Below are 21,356 nucleotides of genomic sequence, written 5' to 3' on the forward strand. Positions count from 1 at the left end.
CTGGTGCTTGCACAGTAGGGGAAGCTGCTGCTGCTGCTGCACAACGTGCTTCTTGCGTACAGCACCTTCAGTCTCCTTGCCTGCCTCAGCGTCTCCAGTGCCAGTGGGCTGTGTGTGTGTGTGTGTGTGGGCGGGGGATGGGGGGTAAGGTGGGGGCACCTCCCAACTATAGTACTGTACAGTATGGCAAAAAAAAAAATTCCCTGGAACCTAACCCCCCCATTTACATTCATTCTTATGGGGAAATTGGATTCGCTTAACATTGTTTCACTTAAAGTTGCATTTTTCAGGAACATAACTACAACATTAAGTGAGGAGTTACTGTATATATTTTAAAAGACCCCAAAATATAGCTGTGGAACATTATATAAACTGTAGCAATATTTTTGGGGTCTTTGAAAATTTCTTACTAATCTCTTTAATGGGGGCTTTTTCATGTGACTTTTTCTACAGTTTAAAAAGATAGTTTTTGACATAGGGAGGGAATGGGTTGTTTTGAAACAGGCAGGCCAAGTGGGTATCTGAAAACAGCATATGAATTGAACGACTTTCATATAAATGATTCAGTAACCTCTATTGTCCTTACATGTAATGCCTGCTTCTCAGTGCATAGAAAGAGGCAAGTATGTTCTAGTATTTTAAAAGGATGCCATCAATTTAAACTGTAGTCATTTTTAAAAGACAAGTTAAAAGTAGTTTCACGTACTACACCTGTTTCAAAATCTCCCTGCCAAATTTTGTCATATAATTGCATTTTCCTGTTTTTTAAAAAACAATTATCTCCTTTTGCTGTGTGGACTTAAATAGGGGAAACTAACGAACTATCCATGAGAAATAGTGACATTGACTTTGTACAAAGTCTTGTTAAATAAGCAAAGTTTACAAACACTTATTTTGCCTCAAATCTTGTTTAGTTCTAATTATTCTAGTCCCCATGGAGCTTGTTGAAGGATTGGGGTCTTTACACTTTCCTTTTATTGATACAGGTGTATGATACATCTGATGGAACCTTAATTCAGCCCTTGAAAGGTCACAAGGACACAGTGTACTGTGTGGCTTATGCTAAAGACGGTAGGTGACACCTTTGGGCTTCTTAGCTTCCGTCTTTGTGTTAGTTTGTAGAAAGCATGGTAATTGGCCTCATCCCTTTCTTGTTGTAAATTTAAAATTAGGAATGTTAAGGTAGTTTTAATAATAATACTTTGCATTTAAACACTGCCTTTTATCTCAGGGTCTCAAAGCACTTTACAAATATTAGCTGCAGAAGAAAGTACTGTTCTCTGGATATTAAAAACATAGGCCGCAATCCTGCAGTTGATACTACGAATAGAGACCCATGTACCCCATGAACTTTAGTGGGGCTCTGTGTGAAAGCAGAGGTCTACCTGTACAGCATTCCATTGAAGTCAGTAGTATTTCATGTGGGTGCAGAAGTGCAACCATATGGAGTCACTAGCAGGACTGGACCCATACTTACACGATCCTGTAGCGCTCAGACATCTACAAAGTACTTCCTTTTTATTATTTTGCTAAGATGAGTGTTTTTGGAGTAAACGTGATGATTAAATGTGTGGATGTTTTGTTTTAAAATATTATTAATCCCTAGGCAAGCGTTTTGCATCTGGCTCTGCTGACAAAAGTGTAATAATTTGGACTTCAAAGTTAGAAGGAATTCTGAAATACACGTAAGTGAACCCATTCACTTCATTGCTTCCTTTAAATACATACTTTGGTTATGGACTTCTGCTGTTAATATAAGTGAGTGATGCTAGGAGAGTTGAAGGAATGTGAACTAGGGTCAGAGAAGAATCTAGTAGAGAGAGGAGAAATGAGGGAGGAGAGCAGTCAAGATATAGAAAGATATTTGAGAGGGTTAGGAAAGCAGTTAAGAGAATGAGGGAGCAGTGGGAGGGCTAGATAAAGCATTGGTGTTACTCTTGTGAAGACATTGCAGGGCTGAAGGAGCACCAGAGAGCCTCTCTCACTGTGTTAAAAGGCTGCAGGAGTTCAAGAAGAGCAGAGGAGTGTCAGGAGAGTGTTGGGGAGCCATATTCTGCCTTTGTCTCAACAGGAGTTGTGTACTGCATGTCCAAGACATGAGCCTGGTCTTGTAAAATAAGCCAAATTAGAATAGTTTTATTTGAAGCCCAATCCAAAGGTGGTTGCTAGTACTTGCCTCCACCAAGAAGTTCCATCTTTTTCTGCCCTGCTTTATTTGTGTGCATACGGAATTCTCTTGGGGTTTTTCATTAGATTAATACTAGTCTTCCACAAGTCATTAAGAAATATAGATATGTAATTGTTGGTATCTTACATCTTCAAATCCAAATTCTGCTTTTTGATAAGTTTGAATGATTCTTGTTGAAGTCATTGAGAGAGATGCGCGCATACATATTATGGAAAAATTTGGCTAATAACATTTATTTCTTTCACAGTGCTTCCCAAACCAATATCCACCTATGCCCTCGTAGCAATGCAGCCAGTTCTTGATGAAATCTGATGAAACCTCCATTTAGAGACTGCTTAATTTAAAAAAAGTTTATTTTTAACTTAGTTTAATTACATGTTAATTTGACATAGTGTAACTTTGATCTGTTTTTATGCAATATTTGTCCTCTAAGCGTGGCTTTAAGATAGAAAATGTGGCATTTAAAACAAAAGATTTGTTTGAAACGTGATGATTTCTTTGTTCTAGGCATAATGATTCTATACAGTGTGTTTCATACAATCCTGTTACTCACCAACTGGCATCCTGCTCCTCCAGTGATTTTGGTATGTCGTCTTCCTCTTTGATGTTTTTCATTGAGCCAGTAAACATTATTAAAATGAGAGAATTAAACATTAGTTAGCCAGTAATGTATAGGTACAGTTTTTTTCTTTTCTGTGACGAAGAAATGGAGAAATAAAATGTTACTCCTCCACTATGGAGTATACAAATGAAAATTTAGAAAATACCTTGTTTAGCATAATTTAATATTTTACTTTTAAAATCACTGCCCCTCAGTTGGAAAAGGGTTATGAACTCCAGTGCCTTCAGGTGTGTTATCTTATGGTGATATGATTTTTCAATAGTACTATTTTTTTTGCCCCGCTTTAAGAAATATTTCATTGTAGTTTTTATATTTAGATGTTTATTCCCCACTCCTTCCATATGTGAATAAACAGCACCTGTTCAAAACATTGACCTTTCCCAACACTGAGTAAAATCTTGGCCCCTTTAAAATCAGCTTCCCTTTTTTTTCCTAATCTGAATGCTGCTTGTAATGATGAACTTAGTCGGTTTCTTGGGGGCTGTTTTGTTTTGTTTTTAAGGCTTGTGGTCTCCTGAGCAGAAGTCAGTCTCCAAACATAAATCAAGCAGTAAAATCACCTGCTGTAGGTAAGTTTGAAGCACTAGATGTGTCATTCAGATTGTTTTTTCCCTTTATGAATAAAAATATGACAATAAAGAGAAGTATATGTCATTAAATTTATGCAGAAGCTATGATTAGGGGCATGAACTGGGAGTTTATAGAACAGATTACAGCAGAACCAAAGGTTCCTATATCACGCCATCCTCATCACTATAGTATCTGAGCACCTTCCACTGGTACAATAAGCAGCATCTGTTACATACTCTTTGTTCTTTCTCTCATCCTCTTCCTGGGGGGAAGAGTATGTGTGCAGTGTACCTTTTTTTTCAATTGTATTGTTTCTGACTTGCAATGACAAGCAGTGTGATCTTGAGCAAGACAGTTAAACTTTCTGTTCCTTTCTTTATCCATTGATATAGTAATAACCTCCTGGAGGTGCTGCTGAGACTTATTAATATTTGTAGAGTACTTTGTGATCCTCAGGTGAAAGATTATATATAGATATATAAAAAAATTAGACTTTTTTGTGGTGTGTGGGGCAACCAGATGATGATAAAGCCCAATCCTGATATTTGATGCTTATAAGTTAACTTTATATTAATAATACAAAAACACTTATACATAGTCCTAGGGGAATTCTGTGCCACTGCATGCACACAGAATTCATGTACCCTGCATATTTCTTTGCTTCCCTGCAGAAAAATGACTTTCTGATGGGGAAGCAAAGGGAAGCCACAAGAGCAGCAACGCACCCCTCCCCAGCAGCGCATGTCATTTTGGGCACCCAGAGCAGCCGGCAAAGAGGCAAATCACTGCGGGGGGGAGGAGAGCTGGGGATGCCCTAGCCAGTGGCTCCTTCCCTGTGCTGGGCTCAACTGCTAGTGCTGGCTGGGCTTGGCTGGGGGTGGGGGAGGATGGTACTTCCTCTTCAAGGAGCAGCTAGGGCCAGGCCGGGCTGGGTCAGACCCACCCACAGAAACCTCCCCTGGCTGCAGGAAGCTCTGCACTGCCCTCTTTCCCCCTGCTTCCTGCCCCCATTGCTCCTCAGCCGCTGGGGGGAGGGATCAGTGTATGGGAGATGCTCCCCATCCACCCAGCCCTCATGCATCCGGACTCCCCCATACCCAGAACCTCGCATGGAGAACCCTCCCACTGAGCCTCACCCCCTGCCTCCAGAATCCCCCATCCTGCACCCAGACCAGCCTCTACTGTACCCTCTGCACTCGAACCCCAACCCTGATGAGCCCTGTCCACTCTGATGAGTCCCACACACTCGGACCCCCACCCCACTGAGCTCCAACCAGTTGAACCCCAACCCACCTTCACCTGTACCACTTGCAGAATTCCATTGTCCCTGCACGCGGAACTCCCCAACGAGCCACTGTGTATCCAGATCCCCACACACCTGGATCCCCCCACTGAGCCACCGCCACCGATATTGCCCCACACAGGACCCTCTCACCCCACACCTGGATCCCCCCATGTTAAACCTGTCCAGATTTGGATCCTGCCGAGCTGAGTCTGCCTGCCCACATCTGGTGTGCCTGGCATGGTGGGGCAGGGCCTGGGGGTGTTTCTGGGGCAGGCCCAGCTCTTGCACTGTGTCAGGGTTGGGCGCAGCCTCACAGCCAAGTTTGTGTCCCAGGGGTTGGAGGTGCAGCAGGGTGATCTCCCACCTTCGTTCAGCCAGTTGCCTGTGCTCCCTACTTCCATGCTGGAGCCTCTACAATTATTTATTGATAAAATTTTGCAGAATTTTAAAATATTGTGTGCAGAATTTGTATTTTTTTGACACAGACTTTTTAATTTTTTGGCACATAATTCCCTTAGGAGTAGTAATATATAGCACTGTAAAGCATGAAAATTTATAAATATACACATGGTTTGACATATCTCCTCCAAAAGCTTGCAGTCTCAAACAAGACCATGCACTACAGCAGTGGTTCTCAAACTTTAGCAACCCAAGGACCCCCATTTTGATTTAAAATTTTTCAGGAACCCCGAAGCCCCCCTGCTCAGCCCTTGCCTCGTCCCCTTCTCTGAGTCCCTGCCCCCTTCTCACTCCATCCCCACTCCCTCTGTCACTTGCTCTCTCTCCTTGTCACCAGTCTAGGGCAGGGGGTTGGGGTGCAGGAGGGGTAGCAGGCTCTGGGAGGGAGTTTGGGTGCAGGAAGGGGTGTGGGGTATGGGAGGGAGTTTGGATGCAGGGTGCAGGCCCTGGGCTGGGGCAGAGGGTTGGGGTGCAGGCAGGGGTGAGGGGTGCAGGCTCCGGCTGGGTGGCACTTACCTCTGGCAGCTTCCGAAAGCGACTGTCACATCCCTCTGGCAGCGGCTCCTAGGTGTGGGGGTGTGTCTCTGCTGCCCCCGCAGGCACTGCCCCTGCAGCTCCCATTGGCCATAGTTTCTGGCCAATGGGAGCTGTGGAGTCGGCGCTTGAGCCGGGGGCAGCACATGGAGACCCCCTGCTCCCCCCAGGGGGCCGCAGGAATGCTCTGGCCGCTTCCAGGAGCAGTGCGGAGCCAGGGCAGGCAGGGAGCCTGCCTTAGCCCTGCTGTGCTGCTGGAATTTTAGCATGCAGGAGGCGCTGGGAGGGGAGGGGCGGATTTGATCAGTGGGGTCCATGGACCCCAGTTTGAGAAACGATGCACTACAGTTCAAGTAAGGGAAGGTGAGGAGAAAGAGATAGGAAGGATTGATGATAATGTGTTTTAAGGAAGCATTTGAAAGAGTAGATGGAGGACAATTGGCAAACTGGTAACTGTTCTACCTGCAGAGGCAGCATCATTGTCAGTTTTAAGGAAGTGATGTATTTGATCTGGGGGCAAAAGGATACACTCAACTGGTAAAGTCAGGAGAAATAATAAAATAATACCTACCGCTTAGGTAGTGCTTTTCATCAGTAGATCTCAAAGCACTTTACAAAGGAGATATCATTTTTTCAGTTTTACTGATGGGGAAACTGAGACACAGAGCATTGAAGTGACTTACTCAGCGTCACGTAAGAGGCCAGTAGTGGAGCTGGGAGTAGAACACAGGTCTCCTGAGTTCCAGTCCAGTGCTCTGTATGCTAAACATCACTATTGTCTCTTCTATGTGATCACTATTCTGAATGAAGATTATACAATGGTGTGGTATGTGGACACACAATCTTCACAAATAATGTAGATGTAACTTTCCATCATGTGTTAGCAGCTGATATCTCTTTTTTCTCTTTATTCTTGCATTTATTTTTCACCTAGGTGTAACAAAGAATTTCTCCCTAGGTTGCATGTTCCTGCTATAAATATGAATGTGACTATACAGTGCTGCAGGGTAAATGGCTAAATTCAAGTACTCTTTCTCCTTACGTAGAGACACATTCTAAACTATCATCCGCTGGTTCAGTATACTGTACTTTTAGTAGTTTCCTCTATGGCATGCTGCTTTTTCTTTTCGTTATCAGCTGGACAAATGATGGCCAATACCTCGCTTTGGGGATGTTCAATGGCATTGTCAGCATAAGGAATAAAAATGGTGAAGAGAAAGTCAAAATAGAACGTCCAGGCGGCTCTTTATCTCCAGTATCGTCAATTTGCTGGAATCCATCAAGGTAAACCTCTTAAGTCCATCCCTTTTGTGCTGAACAGATAATCTTTGTTTTATTGATTCCTGACATCACAGCATGGCCAGGCCATTATGCTTCTTCCTTAAGTGGGTTTCTTCTGCATTTTACTTAGGGCTGGTCTACACTATGGGGTGGGATCAATCTAAGTTACGTAACTTCAGCTACGTGAATAACGTAGCTGAAGTCAACATACTTGGATCTAATTACCGTGGTGTGTCAACGGGAGACACTCACGAAAGCTTATGCTCAAATAAATTTGTTAGCCTCTAAGGTGCCACAAGTACTCCTTTTCTTTTTGCGAATACAGACTAACACGGTTGCTACTCTGAAAGCTCTCCTGTTGATTCCCCTTGCGCTTCTCGTTGAGGTGGACAAGATAAATCGACCCCCGCTGGATTGATCGCTGGCTGTAGATCTGGCTGGTAGTGTAGACAAGCCTTCAGAGTCCTGAGGCTTGTCACTGGTGACTAGCTTTTCACATCTGTAAAAATCTGGAGTTACTCCGTAGAAGAAAATGGAGTTACTCTGAATTTAGACTGGTGTAAATGAGATGAGGATTAGGTCCATTTTTTCTCCCAATCCTACTCTTCCTTCACTTTGCCTTTGTTATAGGAGTCCCTCAGTGACACATCAAAATCCATGTGTGTTACTTCTGCTTGAAGAAGGCTTTGCCCCATCTCTTGACTGACCCAGAAGGGGTTTCACAAACTTCATTGGTGCAGATTTTTATCTTTTTTTCCCCTTTGGTTTTCTCACTGCTATCTGCAGTTCAAAATGGAGTGCATTTTGACTAAGATGGATAGTTGGCAACTTGAGTTTTAAGATCAAGTGCCCCATCTCCCTGAGACTTGTATCTGGGATAAACTGAGATTCCTGTGGAACAAGGTACACCTATTTCTAGACATCAGCTGCCTCCTACCAGGCTGCCTGTTTTTTTTTTTAATTATAGAGTTGCACTGTTTTGATTACACTAATTGAGATGCTGGAACACATTAATGGTGGGTGCATCTCTTTGATGGCTATATATAGCAATTGTACTTTATTGTCTTTTTTGATAAGTGGAAAAACTGGGTGCAAAATCAGCTTGGATACCAGGAAAGATGGCGTGGTTTTTCATTTGTGTATTTTTATGCAGTGAAGTTTCTTAGAATAATAGATTTTGAAATGATAGTTTCACTGTAGTTATAGGGAATGTGAATGAACAATTAATATTACAGTAGGTGGGAGAATTTCTGGAATCATAGAGCAAGTGAGGAAGAGGAGGAGTCAGTCCACAACTACTTAGAGGAAATACCAGTTTTGAAGTCCAGCACGTGCAGTAGTCAGGGTAGTGAGACAGAGGAAGAAGAACATGAGGAAGAGGAGAGCCCTAGGGACACCAGCTCGTGAGTGAAACTTCAAGGGAATAAAATTTACTGTTCTATAGACAACGTAGACATTTACATTTATGTCTCAATTTATATATGTAATTATTTATTTCTCCTCTCTGTCTTCTACCAATGAACTTCAGCCCTTATCTGAAGGAAACACCTCTAGGAATGAGAAGATATCTCAGTCTCTAGAGCCCAGAGATTCTGATGAGACTGCCAATTGCAACAGTAGTAATACTGAGCAGGATCTTTTATGAGACTGATTTCTTTTTTATTCTTAGTGTCAGGTTTGTGCAGCAGTTTCTTCAGATAGTTGAACGCATTTTATAGATTATAAAAACTAAGTGTATGTAATTAACAAATCAAAACAAATAATCAAAACTCAAAGAACCCCAAAATCCATAAGGCCAAATTCAGTGCTGGTGTGTGTGTGGGTGGGTTTCTGTTGACTAGATGGAGCTGCATCTTTTTTTTTGTGTGCCAGCAGTGAATTTAGTCCCACAATTTTTAAACCATAATAAACAATTTACTTACAGCCCATCCCTGCTCCCTACCAATCTTAAATATCATCTTTGCTCTCCCTCAGGCAAAGGAATGGGAGGAGTGATGGTCTTTGTGTGGTGTCCTAAGGTGAACAAACTCTCAGACCAGCAGTAATAATAATACCTAGCTGTTTTATATAGTACTGTTCATCAGTAGATCTCAAAGGACTTTACAAAGGAGTATCACCCCCATTTTACAGATGGGGAAACTAAGACACAGAGAAGTGACTTGCTCAAGGTCACCCAGCAGGCCTGTTGCAGAGATGGGAATAGAACCCAGGTTTCCTGAGTTTGAGTCCAGGGCTCTATCCATTAAAGGACACTACCAAATTCCAGGGTGGAGGCCCTTCTCCGAGAATGCTCTGCTACCAGCTTCCAAGGACAAAATTTTGTTCTTGATTATATTCATGTAAATCAGGTGCATCTCCACTCAGGCCCATTGACTTTGGATTTACACCACTGTAGCTGAGATCAGAATATGGCCACAGATATTTAAGTCCAGGGGCTCTTAGCTAATCAGCCTTGGCTGATCATAATTGCAGTGGAAGTACATGAAATGATGTATTAAGTCTTTGGAGGCAAACAGTCCATGGCATAGTGATGTGTTGGGAGGAAATGGTGGACTCTCTTCTGTGTCGTCCCGTGTCGTCTCGTCCCCCCCCCCCAAAGCTGTCTGTTGTCTGGCTACAAAAAAAGTTCAGTAATATTCTAGTTAGGGTGGATATGTTTGCTTTTCTCTCAATTTTTGTGCCTTTTTTAAAAAAATCATTATTTGCTAAATGTAGTCTGACATCCTGCTTATTTTTTGTCTGTAGCTTTTATTAGTTTTATACAGAAATCACTGCTGCGCACTGCATGTCTTAATTGTCTGTTTCTTCTACATATTAGAGATGAACACAATGACATCTTAGCTGTAGCAGACTGGGGTCAAAGGCTTTCCTTTTTTCAGCTCAGTGGCAAACAGGTAAGTTGAAGCTTAATGCTTTGGAAAGTGCATTCGTATTTACCCTCAGGAGGAGCTGAATATTTTTGATCATATTCTGTATATACATTCTGTCTTGTATACTGCTGTTTTATAAGGGTAATTACTCTAAGCTTTTGACCATCCTCTTTTCCAGCTCCAGCGTCTCCCAACCCAACAGAGACACTTCCTGTCACTTCTTCTAGTTTTGCAGACATTTGTGACAGTTTACTGGCCCAGATCCTGAGCTGCAGCTTTGGAGTCCTTGGTACAGTTCAGGAGAAGGAGACTCATTAATGTTTTATAAATCACCCTGATTCTGAGCAGACCTGTGTGGGGCTAGGCTGGTTCTCAGTTGCAATTTAGAGCAGCTTCTGAGGGCTATTACAACTGTCAGCTGTTGCTGGATATAGGAAAGTCTTTGCCACTAGCTGAAGGGGTGGTGGTATCATAGGAGCCTGTATGATAGAACTTTGGCACCTGAGGATCCCTGTACACTGGGGAGATCCTCTTGCTAGTTTCCAACTACTTTTCATGACTCAGAAAACATGAAATGACCATTTTCTTTGATCTCTATATTGTGTCTTGTAGATTGGGAAGGACAGGGTGCTGAATTTTGACCCCTGCTGTATTAGCTATTTTTCCAAAGGAGAATATATATTAATGGGAGGCTCAGATAAGCAAGTATCTCTCTACACGAAGGATGGAGTGCGTCTCGGTACCATAGGGGATCAGAGCAGCTGGGTGTGGACATGTAAAGTTAAACCAGACTCCAATTATGTGGTAAGAGGGGACATTTTATCGCTTTTCTCTTAGATCTTAGATACATATGGTAGGACCACAGTTTTCAAACTTGAGTACCTAAATTTACTCAAATCCTTACTGAGGCAGCTAAATACAAGTGGCCTAATTTTTAGATGTTGCTGAGTACGCACATTCAACTCCCATTGAAGTTAAAAATAGTCATGGAGAAATGTATCCTGGGCTACAAGAAGGTGATAAATGGGGATAAAGCTTAGTGGCCTACATAAGACATTTACTACATTTTATTTTTAAAATGGTAGCTGATTTATTTAAAAATAATTTTGATGATATATATGAAATAGGGTGACTGTAGAGGCTGTGCAATAGGATAACTGGAAGTAGATGTGCAAGTAGGCTGTTCCTCGTTCAGAATTTCTACTAATGAACCTTGTGGAGAATGTGTGGAGAACCTTTTGGGGCAATATATACTCTAATCTGTCAGTGGCAGAACTCCTTTTGAAATCAGTAGGCCGAGAGTGGTGATTTAAAAAAAAAAAAAGTAAGTGTCCCATGATTTAAGGCTGTGATTTAGTCATGGAGATCACTGAAGTAATGGAATCTATGACTTTCAAAGACCTCCGTACTCCAGCCAGTGCCGGCTGGGAGCTGCAGTGCCCCCTGCGGAGGCAGGGGGAGCCCTGCAGCTTTCAGCCTCGACTCTGGGCCACCATAGGCAGCAGGGGACCCCCATTGCTCTCTGCCTCCACGGGCAGCAAGGGGACCACTGCTCCCCACCAGCAGCAGGAGGGATCCTCGCTGCTCCCATCCACTGCAGGCATCAGGGAGGACCCAGAGGCAAGGGGGAATCCCTGTTGCTCCTGGTGGCCGCAGAAGGCAGGGGGGGACCCAATGGCAGGAGGAATCCCCGCTGCTCCTGACCACTCCAGGCAGCAGGGGGATCTGCAACTTCCAACTGGCACAGGTGGCAGAGGGGAATCCCTAGAGCTCCTGGCCCCCAGGAGCTAGGCAGGGGGGACTCCCACAGTTTGAAGCTGCCAGTCGAAGGGGACCCTGGAGCTCTCAGTCTCCCCCTCCCCCCCAGGTCCCCAGACTACCCATTTTGTCGTGGGTATTTTTAGTAAAAGTCAAGGACAGATCACAGGTTTCCGTGAATTTTTCATTATTGCCCATGACTTGTCCGTGACTTTTCGTAAAAATATCCATGACAAAAACTTAACCTTATTCGTGATCATATAGGATTTCATCCTGGATCATTAAGTCGATGGAAGTTTTGCCACTGAATACAGTGTGAGCAGGATCAGGGCTAAAGTCAGTATGCTGTTTTGGTGAATGTAATGTAAGGGATTTAGCGTTCATTTAAATGTCATGCATTTTTATTAGGGCTGTCAAGCGATTAAAAAAATGAATTGTGATTCATCATAAAATTAATTGGATTGTTAATCAGAGTACCATTTATTTAAAAATTTTCAAATATATTGATTTCAATTACAACACAGAATACAAAGTGTACAGTGCTCACTTTATTTGTAATCAAAAATAAATATATTGGCACTGTAAAACACAAAAGCAATAGTATTTTTCTATTCCCCCATTACAAGTACTGTAATTCAGTCTCTTTTTAACATGGAAGTTGAACTTACAAACGTAGAATTATGTACAGAAAACCTCTGCATTCACAAATAAAGCAATGTAAAACTTTAGTGCCTACAAGTCCACTCAGTCCTACTTCTTGTTCAGCCAGTCGCTCAGACAGACTAGTTTGTTTACATTTGCAGGAGATAATGCTGCTTGCTTCTTGTTTCAGTGTCACCTGAAAGTGAGAACAGGCATTCACATGGCACTGTTGTAGCTGGTGTCACAAGATATTTACATGCCAGATATGGTAAAGATTTGTATGTCCCTTCATGCTTCAACCAGCATTCCAGAGGACATGCATCCATGCTGATGATGGGTTCTGCTCGATAATGATCCAAAGCAGTGTGGACCTGTACATGTTCATTTTCATCATCTGAGTCAGATGCCACCAGCAGGTTGATTTTCTTTTTTGGTGGTTCGGGTTCTGTAGTTTCCCCATCAGAGTGTTGCTCTTTTAAGACTTCTGAAAGCATGCTCCACACCTCATCCCTCTCAGATTTTGGAAGGCACTTCAGGTGCTTAAACCTTGGGTTGAGTGCTGTAGCTATCTTTAGAAATCTCACATTGGTAACTTCTTCACGTTTTGTCAAATATGCAGTGAAAGTGTTCTTAAAATGAACATGTGCTAGATCATCATCTGAGGCTGCTATGACATGAATATATGGCAGAATGCAGGTAAAACGGAGCAGGAGACATAGAATTCTCCCCCAAGGAGTTCAGTCACAAATTTAATTAACGCGTTTTTTTTAACAAGTGTTATCAGTATTGAAGCATGTCCTCTGTCGTGGTGGCTGAAGCATGAAGGGGCATATAAATGTTTAGCATATCTGTCACATAAATACCTTGCAATGCCGGCTACAAAAGTGCCATGTGAATGCCTGTTCGCACTTTCAGGTGACATTGTAAATAAGAAGAGGGCAGCATTATCTCCTGTAAATGTAAACAAACTTGTTTGTCTTAGCAATTGGCTTAGCAAGAAATAGGACTGAGTGGACTTGTACGCTCTAAAGATTTATGTTGTTTTGTTTTTGAGTGCAGTTATATAACAAAAAAAATCCACTTTGTAAGTTGCACTTTCACGATAGAGATTGCACTACAGTACTTATATGAGGTGAATTGAAAAATACTTTTATTTTGTTTTTACAGTGCAAATATTTGTAATTAAAAATAATATAAAGTGACCACTGTATACCTTGTATTCTGTGTTGTAATTGAAATCAATATATTTGAAAATGTAGAAAAACATCAAAAACATTTAATACATTTCAATTAGTATTCTGTTATTTAACAATGCGATTAAAACTGCGATTAATCGCGATTAATTTTGAGTTAACTGTGATTAATCAACAGCCCTAATTTTTATGCATGATTTTTGTACTTGCTTATAAGTTATCATTGGTTGACACGTGTAGTTTTTGAGATCATTCTTCTTGTATGAGTTTTTGAGATCTTTCTCCTTATGTTCAGGCGATAGGGTGCCAGGATGGAACAATTTCCTTTTATCAGCTGATTTTCAGTACAGTCCATGGACTCTATAAAGATCGTTATGCTTACAGGGACAGCATGACTGATGTTATTGTCCAGCACCTAATTACTGAGCAAAAAGGTAGTGTTGCACTTATATTGAAGTCTTGGCTTCATTTTCATTATTATTTTTATTAATAGCTGTTAGCATGTTCAAATGTATGGTCCCTGTCTCGTGGAACTTCCTGTCTTTGATAAACACTGATGGTAAGGTTGAGGCATACAGCTCATGGGGTGAAAATGCAAACATGAAATGGAGCAAATATTTCTGGAGGATCAGCACAGAAGGACTTAATGGAAGAAGTGGGGATTTGAAAGGTCATTAGGGGGAAGAGCTATTAAAATAGTCAGTCTCTCTCTCTCTCGGTGGTTCTTATTAACAGCATCAAAGACTTGTGCTAATATTTTCTAAGCACAATTTTTAAAAATATTCTCACCCCGTTTCCTAACAGGGAAGGGACAATGGAACATACATCATAGTACATCATTCACAAGTAATGAATGGTAGTAACTTGTGACCTACTGCTAACCAGTGGCATGTATGGGTAGCTTATACCTGCCTTGGAGCCACAGACTCTATTTTAGTAGGGTTGACTGTTCAGTGTAGAAATATTTTGTAAGGATTAAATTGTAATCGTGGTTTAACATGGTACTAAATGATTTCAGTTTCATTCACCCCACAACTTACTATGTTTTCTTATGTTCTTTCTTTTCAGTTAGAATAAAATGCAGAGAGCTTGTAAAGAAAATTGCAATCTACAAAAACAGATTAGCAATCCAGCTGCCAGACAAAATCCTGATTTATGAATTATATTCAGATGACTCCTCAGACATGCATTACCGTGTGAAGGAAAAGATTGCAAAGAAATTTGAATGCAACTTGCTGGTTGTATGTTCAGATCACATTATCTTATGCCAGGTACATACTTGAAAGTTAAACATAGTCTTGATAAGTAAGAGAAGGGTACATGTGTTTGAAGGGGATGGCAGAATAGGGTTAGCATAGTGAAAAAACTGTAATGGATTATGCAGTTAGGCAATTGAATGTGTACTGTAATGTAATCTCAGACCAGTTAAACAGCTGCTGTCTCATTTCACTGATGGCCGTGTTTTTGTAAAATGATCTCTGGGATGAAAGGTGCTAGAAAAGGGTTTTTTGATATTCTGCTTGATGCCATCAGAAATCTTTAAAAATTTATTTTGTCTGCTAGATTGATGTTACATATATTTCGCAGTCTTTTGTTTTGTATGTACATATGTAGACGTATATCTGGATAGATGTGAACACATTCCACTAAAGTGGCATGATTTTCTATTTACCAGTATGTAGTTTATTGTATATCACAGAATTGTTTAACTTTTTAGGAGAAAAGACTACAGTGCCTCTCATTTAATGGTTTTAAAGAGCGTGAGTGGCTGATGGAGTCTCTCATTCGTTACATTAAAGTAATTGGAGGCCCTTCAGGAAGAGAAGGCCTCTTAGTAGGTCTGAAGAATGGCCAGGTGACTGACTTCTCTCTTTTTAAGTACAGAGCAAAATCTGTTTTACTGTTTTGAGGAGAACAGAAATACATAGGGCTGACCACAGAAGCAACAAAAACTTTTATAACCTGAATTCCATGGGCTCAGGCTGAGCCTAATCCTGAATCAAAAAATGCATTTATTTGTATCTCTCGCCTGTGGGCTCACGTTCTTTCTTTTTAGCTGCTCACTTGTAGGTTACCCTGGAAGACAAAAACATTGCTCCCCATTGCCCATGCTTCGTAGGTGGACCTCAAGAGAAGTGTGTATACAGAAAAGGGCTCTCTACACTTCGCTGACAACCCCACTACAGCTGACTCCCCCAATAAGAAATGGACCTTTGGCATTTGTCATATAGCAATTTTATGATGATCACTGTCAATCAGACAAGTTCATGCATAATTCTACACTGAAACCATATTGAATGCAGAGAATAATACAAAAGATATTTGTATATAAAGGTGCTTAGTTTCTTTGTAAATTAAGCATACATTTAATACTTCCTTGCAGAGTATCCATTTGATGGGTTTCCACTTAATACAGTAGAAAATCAATGGGATAACCATGTGACCATGAGATAGTAAAATTGTGTGTCAGATGGCACTGTGGCTTAAGAGGTTTCCTGAAGAGTAGTTAGTAGCTGCTGTTGGACCTCAGGACCAGCAGAAGAATATGAGTGGTAAATATTGGTGTCCCACGATTTATCTGTTTAATGGGATCCCCTGTCTCGCTTTTCAAAGTCAATGAACTTCCATCAGTCTTCATATTATATTTAAAAGAAATGGAGCAATACAAGTAGCATATTTAGCTTTAGTTTGCTTACAGAGCACACATAAAGTTTGATGCTATCCAAACCCTTATATTACCAAAACTTTACATCCCACCTTCTGAATACCAGATTTAGGGAAGGATAGAGAATCTGGCAGAAATGGATACAGTAAAAATTGTAACATCGATTGTAGGCTGTTCAGTAGTTTAATTGCCTAAAATACACTATTATATTATCATTGAGGCTATCCTTTTTCTTTCATGGAGGTTGCAGAAGTCACGGAATCTGTGACTTCTGTAACCTTCATGAATTCAGCCCCAGCAGCCGGGAGCTGCAGGGTCCCCCCGCTGCCCACAGTTGCCGGGAGCTTCGGGGTACTCCTGCCAGCCAATGGGGATACCCCGCAGATCCCAGCCACCACGGGCAATGGGGGCCCCCGAAGCTCCTGAACACTGTGGGCAGCAAGGGGACCCCAGAGCTCGAGGGGGAACCCTAGTAATTGCGGGCAGCGGGGAGACCCTGGAGCTGCCCACTCTCTGCAGACAGTGTGGAGACCCTGCAGCTGAGCTCCCCATTTTGTCATGAATATTTTTAGTAAAAGTTTCGGACAGGTCACGAGCTTCTGTGAATTTTTCTTTATTGCCCATGACCTGTCCATGACTTTTACTAAAAATATCTGTGACAAAATCTTAGCCTTAATTATCATTATTAACAAATGTTTATATAGTACTGTATGTGTTCTAATGTTAATAAATTAGTTATAAAAATGGAATAATACCATATCTGAGTTAGTTAATGGGGAAACTGTAGTCTGTCATACAACACAAGTGACAGTGGAGGCTGTTTCTTTGTAGTTCTGGAGTTACATACAGCATAGAGGTTACAAAGAGGGTGCAGCATGGCAAGTATTTAAATATTTAGGTTGTTACCATATGTAGTCTTTGTTCTATTTATATTTATGCTCATCACCATAGTATAAGTGCATTAATGTAATGTTTTACAGGTAGAATGACACAGAATCTAGGTTGTCTCACATATTTTGTTTACGTTAGTTTGCAATCTAGAACACTGTAAAGAAGCAAGGGTATAAACCTTTGAAAGCATTTTCAAATTGCTTTAGTTCTTACATATATTTAATATTTTAATATTTCTTCATAATATGTAATCACAGTTCTGTTTTCAACAGCAGAGTTAATATGCACTATTCTGTTTCTAATTTTGGTAACTGCAACTTTGACTGACTGACTTTGACTTCAAATATGTCCAGATTCTGAAGATATTTGTGGACAATCTTTTTGCAATTGTCCTGTTGAAGCAATCCACAGCTGTGCGCTGTCTGGATATGAGTGCATCCCGAAACAAGTTGGCAGTGGTAGATGAAAATGACACCTGTCTAGTATATGATATTCACACCAAAGAGCTGCTGTTCCAGGTAACAAATCAAAACCTTTAAGTGTTTGTAAAAAAGAGAGAAACTTGCTAGGGAATCAGAATATGATTTTTGTTTCTTACATGTAGATAATGTCCTTAATAATTTATACAAATCCTAAATAGATCAACTGTGGAATGTTGTAGATATTAATACATTGTGCCCCTTTCAGAGAGTGTTGTCTAATGAGTAGGGTAGGGAGTGGAAGAGGGAGCCAGGAGATTTGTGTTCTTTACTCACCTCGTCCATGCACTTGCTCTATGATCTTTAGAAAGTCACTTGGGGCCATGTAATGTTCCCTTTGGATTATTGAAGTCAGCAGGGATCTTGCTGTTGATTTCAGTGGGAGCAGGATTAGACCTTAAATCACTTTCTGCCTCAGTTTTGCCCAATATAAAAGGGGATAATACTTCCCTGATAGGGAATTTAACATAGTCCCTCTATGAGGCTTAATCCATTAATGTTAGTAAAGTATTTTCAGGTAGATCCTTGCATAGAAAGCATGAAGTATTATTAAGATAGGACCTAGGAGATTCTTTTTATGACAGAAAGCAGAAATAACGATTAAATGATTCTGATAGCTAGGAACAAGTGTCCATTTGTGGAAGGATTTTAATTTAATGTATGAGTAAAGGTGATGAGCAAGATATAGGTGATGAGCAAGATATATAAGAACCATATTGGACAAAATTATTGCAATTTAATAAGCATAAAGCAAGTGCTGTAAAAATGCGGCAATATTTGTAACTTTTAAGTACCAGTATATTCCTAAACATAAAGAACTAGTGTAAAAACCACATTTATACAGGTTATAACATAATCAATTGTCGTAGCTGAAGGCCATATATTGCTTAGGGGAAAAGATCTAATTTTGTCGCACAGTAATTTAATCAACCATATAATATGCTCATTAGGAACCCAATGCTAATAGCGTGGCTTGGAATACACAGTGTGAGGATATGCTTTGCTTTTCCGGAGGGGGTTACCTCAACATCAAAGCTAGTAACTTTCCTGTCCATCAGCAAAAACTTCAAGGCTTTGTTGTGGGATACAATGGCTCCAAGATTTTCTGTCTTCATGTTTTTTCTATGTCGGCTGTTGAAGTTCCTCAGGTAAATTTTAATCTAATTAACCCATTTTTGTGTTTTCTCAACAACATGGTTTAAAAAAATGAAAAAAATGTTTCTGAAACTTGTCCATTTCATATTACCAGAATCAATGTAATCTAAACTCCTAGTGTATTCAGATCTGTCAACACTGTCTAGTTCCTTTTGTGTGAGCTGTCTAAAGTTTAGAACAGTTGGACTCATTAATTTTAAGTGTCTTGAGTTTTTCCGTCTCTTTTGCTGAAGTGCACTCTCGTATTATCATAGTCGTCCCCCCATTTTGTTTACAAATCCATTAAATTTAAAAGCACTGAACCACAATGACAATGTGGTTCTGTACAAACTTATTTTGCCTACAGTTTCTGCACATCTTCCCCCCCCCACACACACACACATTTTTCCATGTTATTTTTCAAATGTCCATGTTCTACCCATGCCATGTACCCTCTCATTAACTACCTGCTGTTGCTCCTTTTGGATATGTTTAGGCAATATTTAAGTGGTATGAAATGTTCTAAGCTGTAGGTGTATCCAGTTTGTAATAGATTTGTAGATTCTGTGTCAATTGGCAGAGTGATTCTTCCTGCTTTATGGGAAGGACCATGAACAATGGAAGTGTTAATATAGCTAGTGGGGTATTAAGAATATAAAAACTGATTTGCCCTTGGACACAAGAAATGCAGTCTTGTTTTCATCTTGTTTACATGTTTTCATCTACTTAACAATGGCTTAAAAATGAACACCGAAACCAAAAAATGGGAGAATCAGGGCAGGCACTGGACGTGATCCTGCATTTCTTATGCGCCCAAAACTCATCGGCATCGTTTGGAGTTGTGGATGAGTGAGGAATGCAATACATCGATACTTGTACTGAATTGGTAGGATCTCAGACCCTAGCAAACAGTGCCCTCAGGACAAAAGGGTTTGGAATTCAGTTATCCTATTCTGTATTGTACTTACGTTGGAGAAGGATGACTGAATTCACAGATTTCAGAGTAGCAGCTGTGTTAGTCTGTATCCACAAAAATAAAAGGAGTACTTGTGGCACCTTAGAGACTAACAAATTTATTTGAGCATAAGCTTTCATGAGCTACAGCTCACTTCATCGGATGCATTCAGTGGAAAATAGAGTGGGGAGATTTATATACACAGAGAACATGAAACAATGGGTGTTACCATACACACTGTAAAGAGAGTGATCAGGTAAGGTGAGCTATTAGCGGGGGGAAGGGACCTTTTGTAGTGATAATCAAGGTGGGCCATTTCCAGCAGTTGACAAGAATGTCTGAGGAACAGTGTGGGGCGGGGGGAATAAACATGGAGAAATAGTTTTACTTTGTGTAATGACACATCCACTCCCAGTCTTTATTAATTGTATCCAGTTTGCAAATTAATTCCAATTCAGCAGTCTCTTGCTGGAGTCTGTTTGTTTTTGAAGTTTTTTTTGTTGAATTGCCACTTTTAGGTCTGTAATCAAATGACCAAAGAGATTGAAGTGCTCTCCGACTGGTTTTTGAATGTTATAGTTCTTGACATCTGATTTGTGTCCATTTATTCTTTTACGTAGAGACTGTCCATTTTGACCAATGTACATGGCAGAGGGGCATTGCTGGCACATGATGGCATATATCACATTGGTAGATGTGCAGGTGAACAAGCCTCTGATAGTGTGGCTGATGTGATTAGGCCCTATGATGTCCACATATTTATTCACGGGACACAGTTGGCAATGGGCTTTGTTGCAAGGATGGGTTCCTGGGTTAGTGGTTCTGTAGTGGAGGCCCAAAAAAGAAAATAACAGAACGCCACTAGCCATCACCTTCAGCCCCCAACTAAAACCTCTCCAACGTATCATCAAGGATCTACAACCTATCCTGAAGGACGACCCATCACTCTCACAGATCTTGGGAGACAGGCCAATCCTTGCTTACAGACAGCCCCCCAACCTGAAGCAAATACTCACCAGCAACCACACAGCAGAACCACTAACCCAGGAACCCATCCTTGCAACAAAAGTACTCATGCCACAAGTACTCCTTTTATTTTTATGAATTCACAGAATAAATCACTGTATTATTGTCAAAAGTATCATTATACCTTGTACATTCTTTTGTTTATAATACAGAAAAATAGATTGGTTACATAGTGGGTTTGTAACTGTTAGGGTTGGAAAATGAGCAATTTATCCACTAAATACATTAATATATCTCAATATTTTGTTTTTGATAAATGTTTCTCAATGGAAATCCTCAGTCTGCTCCTATGTATCAATACCTGGAACGGAAAATGTTCAAAGAAGCCTATCAGATTGCTTGTTTAGGAGTAACTGACACTGACTGGAAAGAGCTGGCTATGGAGGCCTTAGAAGGTCTGGAGTTTGAAACTGCTAAAAAGGTAAAGCATTTATTTCTTTGTGAAACAGGAATTTTGAAATTTCCTATTAACACATGATTGGAGTGAAAAGTGATGCACATACAATGCAATATCTTCATATTTAACCTTTCTATTAGATACATGAACCATAGCTCCTGGTGATATAACATACTTTTTCTATTTTTTTTAATATGAAGTATCAACTCAAGATCTTATGCACATCATGAAAGCCAAACTATGATGCTTCATTTTTGTTCTTGTCAAAAACATGCAGAATAGCTAATGCCTACACTAAAGAAAACTTGATTTTATATTTTTGGCTATTTAAACCCATAAAGAAAAACTTCAAAAACATTCCATTTCAACTCTAGAAATGAGTTTAATAATAACTCAGGATACAGTAT

General features: G+C 40.6%; 1 protein-coding gene across 4 annotated transcripts in view; it reads left to right on the forward strand.

Annotated features, from left to right (window-relative positions):
• Positions 1–21,356, forward strand: part of IFT122 (intraflagellar transport 122) — a 49,174-nt gene that overhangs the window by 2,821 nt on the left and 24,997 nt on the right. For 2 of the 4 annotated variants that reach the window (XM_084634583.1, XM_084634584.1), the window contains exons 3-16: positions 987–1,071; positions 1,607–1,685; positions 2,696–2,772; positions 3,313–3,379; positions 6,796–6,942; positions 8,175–8,342; positions 9,758–9,833; positions 10,422–10,613; positions 13,698–13,836; positions 14,471–14,673; positions 15,120–15,257; positions 17,312–17,476; positions 18,388–18,585; positions 20,833–20,973. In XM_084634583.1, coding sequence (XP_084490709.1) covers positions 987–1,071; positions 1,607–1,685; positions 2,696–2,772; positions 3,313–3,379; positions 6,796–6,942; positions 8,175–8,342; positions 9,758–9,833; positions 10,422–10,613; positions 13,698–13,836; positions 14,471–14,673; positions 15,120–15,257; positions 17,312–17,476; positions 18,388–18,585; positions 20,833–20,973 — 1,875 coding nt within the window. The remainder of the gene's footprint in view (positions 1–986; positions 1,072–1,606; positions 1,686–2,695; positions 2,773–3,312; positions 3,380–6,795; positions 6,943–8,174; positions 8,343–9,757; positions 9,834–10,421; positions 10,614–13,697; positions 13,837–14,470; positions 14,674–15,119; positions 15,258–17,311; positions 17,477–18,387; positions 18,586–20,832; positions 20,974–21,356) is intronic. The other 2 variants (XM_084634585.1, XM_084634586.1) reach the window with 1 other exon arrangement.

This window comes from Lepidochelys olivacea (genome assembly GCF_965140295.1).
Source record: "Lepidochelys olivacea isolate rLepOli2 genome assembly, chromosome: 7".
Taxonomy (NCBI): Eukaryota; Metazoa; Chordata; order Testudines; family Cheloniidae; genus Lepidochelys; species Lepidochelys olivacea.